This window comes from Vespa mandarinia, chromosome 8, assembly GCF_050613455.1.
Source record: "Vespa mandarinia isolate Hongniang chromosome 8, ASM5061345v1, whole genome shotgun sequence".
NCBI lineage: Eukaryota > Metazoa > Arthropoda > Insecta > Hymenoptera > Vespidae > Vespa > Vespa mandarinia.
In genome coordinates this window covers 7,066,729-7,075,566 of record NC_140817.1, presented here as the reverse complement: position 1 = coordinate 7,075,566, position 8,838 = coordinate 7,066,729, and the positions used below count along the sequence as shown (strand labels likewise).

The 8,838-nt window shown below is 29.1% G+C and overlaps 1 protein-coding gene across 3 annotated transcripts; it reads left to right on the top strand.

Annotated features, from left to right (window-relative positions):
- The first annotated feature begins 2,901 nt into the window (after nt 1-2,901).
- On the top strand, nt 2,902-8,752 carry LOC118446067 (putative methylmalonate-semialdehyde/malonate-semialdehyde dehydrogenase [acylating], mitochondrial). 3 transcript variants are annotated; one of them, XM_035876254.2, is made up of 8 exons: nt 2,902-3,062; nt 4,125-4,197; nt 4,510-4,709; nt 5,635-5,713; nt 6,047-6,414; nt 7,178-7,606; nt 7,898-8,176; nt 8,258-8,752. In XM_035876254.2, the coding sequence occupies exons 1-8, from the start codon at nt 3,030-3,032 to the stop codon at nt 8,357-8,359; spliced, it is 1,563 nt and encodes a 520-aa protein (XP_035732147.1). In that variant the 5' UTR covers nt 2,902-3,029; the 3' UTR covers nt 8,360-8,752. The 3 variants fall into 3 exon arrangements, with proteins under 3 accessions (XP_035732147.1, XP_035732168.1, XP_035732157.1); XM_035876264.2 differs by having other exon boundaries at nt 2,927-3,062; nt 4,142-4,197; XM_035876275.2 differs by lacking the exon at nt 4,125-4,197 and having other exon boundaries at nt 2,916-3,062.
- Nucleotides 8,753-8,838: the final 86 nt, after the last annotated feature.

The following is an 8,838-nucleotide window of genomic DNA, read 5'->3' as shown; positions in this document are numbered from 1 at the left end:
GGGATAGGGAAAGAGGGGTCATTTAATTCGTGGACTATCTAGTCGATTTGATGCTCCGACAAATTTAATATTCAAGCCGAGCACACACAAAAGCGAATTGTTACAAAACACTTTACGCGATAGTTCTTGGTCATACAAACGACGATAACACAATCATTTTGATCGTTCTCGATGCTTGAGAAACGTCGAAAGTCATTTGATGATTTGGGAATTATTCCTTTCGAAATTATTTGTCAGTCCATTGTAACGTGTGTACATACAGAATTTTTTTTTTTTTTTTTTTTTTTCTTTTTTTTCTATCCTTTCTACTTTATATATATATATATATATATATATATATATATTTGTATTTTGTTATTTTGTTTGATAAAAACGAATGAATTAACAAGAGATGGGGGTCTCAGTATTGTTTAAAAATGACGACCTTTTAACGTTCCACCGAGACAACTTCCGTCATCGACGAGCTTGCCGAGTCAGCGACCTGTACAATGTATGTAAGTACGTTACATAGATATGTATGTACATAGAGTGACTCATAAAAAACGATCGTAGGATCTTTGAAGGCTGCTTGAGTTCGTTAAAATTAATTGTAGATCTTGAAATTGCGATTAGATGGCATACTTAATTTAATATGTATGGTACTATAAAATATACTATATGATCTACTTATATGATCTACTAACACAATATATACGTTACTTCTTTCTCCATTTATATAAAAGTATATATACATACGTATATTTATATGTATTTGTATTATATTATATTTTTTTATATTTTATATATATATTTGAGTTATATCAAATATGAACGTCCTACATATAGACGTGTCCCGAAAAATGTCCTCCAGGATTATTATTATGAAATCAAGTGATTTTTTTCGAAAAACAAAAAAATTGAAAGAGGTCAATCTTGTTTCCGAAGAACACAGGTCATTGTCATAAATTCATATGCTTTAGACTAACCCCGTAAGAGGGGTGACAGTCCTCTTAAAAATCTTAAGTGCCAACAAAGGTCAAGTGGCATTATTAAGATCTTTTAATACTCTTTACAATGGTGTTCTTTTTGTTTTTTACTTTTTCTTTTTTTTCTATTTTTTTTTAATCTTAACTCAATGGTTTCCAAGAAAATCTAAATATTTCAACCGATTTACATAGAAGAACTCCGACAGTACTTGATGATCGAAAAATATTGTCAGATTAAAATCGAACACACTGGAAAATGTTCGACGTAACATTGAACAAAAATTTTACTACTGCACGGAGATAAACGATACACAAAGATTTTAATCATTCAACACGAAATTGAATTCAAACGAAACTGAATTTATATTTTATTGTAGATTATACTTCGAAATTCATTTACTTAGAAACTGTTGTCATATGTATTTCAGAGTAAAGTTTATCTATAGATTTATTCGTTCCTTCACAGGAAAAGAAGTTGAACTTGTTACTTTGAGAAAAAATATGATATCATATTTTTCTGAGTCACACTATATGTATATATATATATATATATATATATATATATATATATATATATATATAGTTTATCGAGGAAAAACTATTGTACAATCCGAATACGAATACAGGATGCAATTTTCAAGTATACTTGATCAAGTTGTGGGCATAAAACCATGCTTCGATGGTTCGCGGCGAATCTAGTGCGCAAAAGCTCGCGAGTCCCAGATACGCGTTTTGCATGTCGTGCGTATGTACATACCTACGTACGTATGTATGTATGCTTGTGTTTATGAGAGAAAGAGAGACAGACAGAGAGAAAGAGAGAGAGAGAGAGAGAGAGAGAGAGAGAGAGAGAGAGAGAAAGAGAGATAAAGATAAGAGCGAGAAAGAGTACGCCGACTCATGGTGTCCGTCGTCGTGCCATGATTTTCCGCCCACGTAGAAAAGCACGAGACTCTTGACAGTGTCCAGTCTCTTTATTGCTCGCTCGCTTTAATTTTGAAAAAAAAACAAAGAAAATAAAAAGGAAGAATAAAAAAGAAATCTCGCGAAAGTTTTCGCATTTGACATTTGCTGACTCAGCTGCCGTATCCATCTTTATTTTTTGTGCTTTTGTTCTTTTCCTTTCTTTTTTATTTGTTTGTGTGTTTGTTTGTTCTTTTATCCTTGTCCTTGTATTGTTCATTATCATTATTTTTCGCGTAAGAATCTAAAGACGGAATATATATGTATATATAAATATTTTTATTAAAAATAACATTAATTAAATACCTTCAATCTTAGCTATTTTTTAAAAGTTCTAAATTGTTATGAAAAAATAAATGAGGATATAAATGGTTTTTACAAAATAACATGTTACTGACGGTCGGTAATTACCGTCGCTCGGTAATGAAGAATTCTGTTAAGCATTCTGAAAAAATCATTGTACTAGCGACATCTACCTGTTGTTATAAACAACGAATGATAATAGTTAAATACAATTTTAACTTCTAATCTGGCATTAATTAATTATTAGTTTATCATTCTGTAATTACGATCGTTCTACTTTCATAATTTTATTTTACAATCTTTCAAAGATTTTTATTTTTATCTACAGATAAGCTGAAACATCGTACTCTTAACGTCTTAGGAACGCGAGTAGTTGGATCAAGTAATTAAACCATTATTATTTTATTCTTCGAGTAATTCGTGATGTAATAAATATTTAATATATAATTTTCTTTACGATCAAAAACACATAAACAAATGGATGCGATAATGTACATAAAGAAAAAAAAAACAACAATTATCGAAATTCGACTCGAGTTTCGAGTTTAGATGAGTCTCGCATGAGAAACATCGATCGTAAGTAAAAAGATAGAATGATGTGTTCGTTTAATAGTAGTTTAGATAGGTGGTGGCCATATTGTAAACACGAGAATTAACTAATCATTCTGAAAACATCGATCCCGTCAATTCGATTGCGACGAAGCTAAGGAACGTCTCCGTCAGTGTTTTGTGTGGGTTCCGTTCAGTTCTGTATGAGCAGTTTTCGTTGCAACATATGAACTGTCTCGCGAATAAAATATGGCGCTTCTAACGAGGATTATTAAGTGCGAGGTAGGAACGTAAGAAAAAAAAGAAAAAAAAAAAGAAGAGAAAAAGAAACGAAGAAAGAACGAAAAGATCCAAGAAAAGAATGAACGATCAAGAACAACGACACGTGCACGTACTCGATTGTAAATTTTAATTGACATAAAAAAAAGAAAAGAAAAAAAAAACAATCAGATTGTTCTGAATGAAAATATAGAGATAGATAATGATCATCGTAAAATCAGTGTTATATCTTATAGTTTATCTTGTTGTTTTGTTCATACCAAAGACAAAAAAAGAATCTTATCGTCTGTTATAATGTCCCAGATATAGAAAATAGTTCACATTTTTCAATTCGTTCGATTTTTATCTCACAATATTTTCTTTTTTTTCTTTTGTTTTCGTTAAGTGCAGATACACCTTACGTTTCTAATCAATGATCTTAATACTCGTGAAACAATGACAGCCAATCGTTGAAGTTGTGTGTGAACTCAATTGGCTTCATTATAGAGTTGTGTATTCAACTCGTTGATGACGTCGGCCAATATCATTTCATCGGTTCATTGCAATATAATTTTAAATAAAGTTTTTGCGTGATGATAAAAAATGTCTTTCGATCTATGTCGATTAAAATAATGAGTACGTTGATTTCTGTCTTTCTATTGTATTTTTTATTTTTCCTTTTTCTTTCTTTCTTTCTTTTATTCTCTTAAAAAAATTCAAACAGCTGATTCTTACAATTATTGAGGTTATACGTGTCAAATTTTATATTATTTCGATAATGAATCTTATAAAATGAATATATTTTAGAATAAAATTAGAAATATTTTTTTTCTTTTTTTTTTATAATACAATAGACTGATTCGGTCGAGTTATTAATGACATCGTCATCGTCTTCAGTCAATAAAGATTGTCATTATTATGTCAAGAGAATATAATTAACAGATCGTATGAAAAACGTAATAGAGATATTTTATCGCATAATGAGAGAGCATCGAATAACATTGTTTAATCGTCGAAAGAGATATTCGAATGTTTATTGTTATAGTTCATACGAAAAAAAAAAAAACGTGATAAATAATATTTCAGGCACGATATATTTCAAGGTTATACGGTTCAAGTCCACCAACTGTTAAAATGTACATCGACGGACAATTCGTTGGTAATTATTTTAATTAAATGTTAATTTATTTCATCGTCAATCTTTTATCGAATCCAATTCACTTATATACGAATTTCCAAATCCGTACGAAATAATTGAATTGATTGAATTTATTTTTAATTATTTTCAATCAATAATAATAAATGATATTCCATCGAACATTGTGCAACGATTGTCGAAAATCAAAAGTTCCTTTGGTCATCATAACGTTTATAGAGGAATCTTTCTTATCGACATAAGAAAAACTGTGCGATCATTTTTTTTCTTTCCTTTCTTCTTTTTCTTCTTCTTCATCCTTTTTTTTTTTTGCAGAATCCAAAGCGACGGAATTCACAGATGTACATGATCCCGCTACGAACGAACTTATCTGCCGTACTCCAAAATGTACGAAGGAAGAAATGGAAAGAGCCGTTGAGAGTGCGAAAAACGCTTATGAGAAGTGGCGGAACACTAGCGTACTCACTAGGCAAAATTTAATGCTCAAGTATCAGGCTCTTATACGAGAGCACTCGGTTCGTTCATATTTTTCTCTCTCTCTCTCCCCCCCTCTCTCTCTATATATATATATATTTTTATTTATTTATTTTTTTATATAAACACCCTGTAGATATAATATATATATATATATATTATATGTACTCTGTATAATATGTACAGGGTATCCAGAAAGTCATGAATTGACAAACGTAAATGGAAATGATAAGGCAAATCATTTACAAAAAAAAAAAAAAATATTTATAATTATCCAATTCCTAATCGTTTTCAAAAATACGCATTTTTGTTTCTTAGATCTCTGATATAAATCAAGTAGAATTTTTGTCGATTGTACCAATTATTAACATTAGAGGCGACATTATTTAGGGCAAAGATATTTTTAACATATTTTTTTTTTTTTTTTTTTTTTTTTTTTTTTTTTTTTTTTTTTTTTAATAAAAAAGCGAATGATTTTTTATTTTTCTTGTCGCATACAAACGTCTTTGTATATATCTTATTTTAATATCTTATTTTATTGATTTTGTGACAAATCTAGGGCTAACTTTGTAAAATTTATTCTAATATTCGAATATTCTTCAGTAGATTATTTAAAAAAAAAAAAAAGTCATAAAACGCAATCGCTTCTTTTATATTTTTTTTTTTTTTATTATTAATAGTAAAGCAGAAATTAATTATAAAAATTGTTATAAACTTGAAACGACCTTTGTTTTTTTATTAGAAATCAGCTCCACTATCACCTTCTTTCGTTTGATTCATGACTTTCAAGACACACTCTATGCAATAATAGTAATGATAGAAATGAAAATTTTTCGCTCCAATTGATAACGATCATAATTAATAAATTAATCGATATATAAATACATCGGGATAAATCAAACGATAAATTAAGAATTTCGATCTTATTCGTCGACATGATGATTTATTTTTCACGATCATTTATAGAAAGAAATAGCGGAAAATATGGTGAAGGAAAATGGCAAGACTACGCTTGATGCCGAAGGTGACATTCTTCGTGGTCTTCGTAAGTTAAATTAAATTTAACTTAAACTATTAAAATAACAAAATGATTAATGATCCATAAAAATCGATTATATAATGATAATAATATAATATTTTAATATTAGATATTATACGTTACAGAGATATTAAATATTAGAAATATTAAAATATTAAAATATTGAAATAAATATTTCTATATTCTTATAGAAAATATATAAAATATATAAATAAGACAAATAAAATTATGTGAATTAAAACATAACTTTTCGTTTGTTAATAGGATATTTTATTGTATTCGATTACGAATAAGATTATTCATTAATAATTAATTAAAAAATTATAAATTTATTTACAGAGGTCGTAGATGCTTGCACGTCAATTCCAATATTACAAATGGGCGAATCAACGCCTAATATTGCCACGGACATGGATATAATTTCTTATAAAATTTCTCTTGGCGTGACGGCTTCCATATGTCCGTTCAATTTTCCCGCTATGATCCCACTTTGGTCGTTTCCAGTATCCGTTGCCTGTGGCAACACGACAATCTTAAAACCTTCAGAACGTGTACCAGGAGCTTCGATGATCCTTGCTGATCTCTTTACGGAAGCAGGTGCCCCACCAGGTCTTTTAAATGTCATTCATGGCCAACATGCTGCGGTTGACTTCATTTGCGAACATCCAAATATCAAGGCTGTGTCATTTGTCGGCTCGGATCAAGCAGTACGTAAATATAAAATATACTGAATGTTAATTAACGATCCTTTTTTTAATTACTTTTTTCTTATAACAATTAATTTCATTTTTTTTTCTATCGTTCAGTTGTATATACAGTTTAAAAAATTCATAATAATTTGTTGAATGAACATTTAAAGCTTACTATGGGGCCTTACGTATAATATTATCTATTTTTAATTTTATTATTTTAATCACATAAAAGATAATTTCTAATAAACGCAATAATTAATTCTTTAGAACATTGTGTAACTTTGATAATACATATCTGTGGATATATCTATATCTTTTTTTTTTTTTTTTTTTTTTTTTTTCTATATTTTGATGTCATTTCATCGAAACAAAATGAATTATTACTTCATATTCGAAGTTTTTATTTATTTACTTTTCTTTTTTTTACTTTTTACTTTTTTATTTTTTATTTTTTATTTTTTATTTTTTAAAGTACATCTCTTATACTTAGTATAGTGTAATTGTACTAGTAATATCAAAACTTTTTTGCATTACATTATTTTTGTATAAACAAAAAATTGGATCACAGAGGATTGATCTGATCTCTTTTTTCTTTTCTCTTTTCTTTTTTATTATTTTTTGAATAATTTATAAAATTTCTTGAGCTTGTGAAATAAATAAATGTTGAATATGACCTTAAAGCGAGAAATGTTCTAAATATTATTAGCATTCGATGAATATAAATGAAATTATAAAATCGTTTAGCACATAATCACTTTATTAACGATTCACATTTTAGGGTAAATACATATACAAACAGAGTAGTGCGCATGGTAAACGTGTGCAATGTAATATGGGAGCAAAAAATCATTGTGTGGTGCTACCGGATGCGAATAAAAATAAAACAATTTCGCAAATAACTGGCGCGGCGTTCGGTGCAGCCGGTCAAAGGTGTATGGCTTTGTCCGTGGCAATTTTCGTTGGTAAATCGAAGGAATGGATAGGGGAGTTGGTTGAGGCTGCCAAGAGGTTAAAGGTCAATGCCGGACACGTACCCGGTACAGACCTTGGACCGGTTATATCGCCGCAATCGAAACAAAGGATATGTAATTTAATCGAATCCGGTGTGAAAGAAGGTGTTGGTCTTCCTCTGGACGGAAGAGGAATCGTTGTTCCAGGATATGAACGTGGAAATTTTATTGGGCCAACCATTTTAACCGATGTCAAGGTATATCTTGATCCTGATATCTTTATCATTTTCGTTTTATCTATTAATACGTTCGTTAAATCATAACGTATGTTTGTTATATACATTTCATGGTTATATTATTTAGCAATATTTAATATGAAGTTGAATAATTTATTAAAGGAAAACATTTAAATATAATCGTGACAAAAATTTACTTAATAATTTTTAAACGTCTATCTGTTAACATTTAAATTAATCCTCATATATAATAAAAAATAAAGTTTTCTCTCATTACATTATTGTATCATTTCGTTTATCTCTTGTTCACAGTCATCTATGAAATGTTATACGGAAGAGATCTTTGGACCAGTTCTTTCTTGCATGTTCGCCGATACTTTGGATGAAGCCATCGATATTATCAATAAAAATCCTTATGGCAATGGTACTGCCGTATTTACTAATAATGGTGCAACCGCAAGAAAGTTCGTTGATAGAATTGAAGCTGGTCAAGTTGGCGTGAACGTTCCTATTCCTGTTCCATTGCCCATGTTTAGTTTCACCGGTAATAAAGGATCCTTTCTCGGGGACAATCATTTCTACGGAAAATACGTAAGATAATAATCTTGATTTATAAAGTATGTCATGCACTCTTTATGATTTCAATGAAATAATTGACAATTATGTTTTTAGGCTTTCAATTTCTACACACAAACGAAGACGATAACACAATTATGGCGATCAGGAGACGCGAGCAATATCGCCTCGTCAACAGCAATGCCCACGATGCAATAAAAATAGATGGTCACTTTGATGAAAACAATGTTTTTTTTTTTTTTTTTTTTTTTTTTTTTTTTTTTTTTTTTTTTTTTTTAAATTAATTCTACGCTTAATTAAGTCTTCCAAGGAATAAAAATCATTCAATAGTTCCTACAATTTTTACTTCATAAAAGATTTTATATACGATAAGAGATATTCGACCAATATCGATTACGTACCTGTGTGTCATGAAACTCACCCTACTATTTTTAAATATCATCTATAATACATCTATTTTATCATAATATACCATAGATATATTTTTCTATCGAAGAGAAAATTATAAAGTTATGTTTTATCGTATCATTTAATGATCTCTTGTAGTTTAAATCGGAGAGAAAACTATTGGGAAAAATATAATCGTTAAAGTCTTCTTTTTTTCTTTTTTATTGTACAGAAATTATAGTTTTGTAACGTTAAATTACAATAAAAAATAAAATAAAAAAAAAATAGTA

Bases quoted from the DNA above. Each gene is read 5' to 3' on its own strand.
- LOC118446067 (XM_035876254.2), top strand. From the start codon at position 3,030: ATGGCGCTTCTAACGAGGATTATTAAGTGCGAG. The intron at 3,063-4,124 runs GTAGGAACGTAA...ATAATATTTCAG, and splicing joins CGAGGATTATTAAGTGCGAG to GCACGATATATTTCAAGGTT. The intron at 5,714-6,046 runs GTAAGTTAAATT...ATTTATTTACAG, and splicing joins TGACATTCTTCGTGGTCTTC to AGGTCGTAGATGCTTGCACG.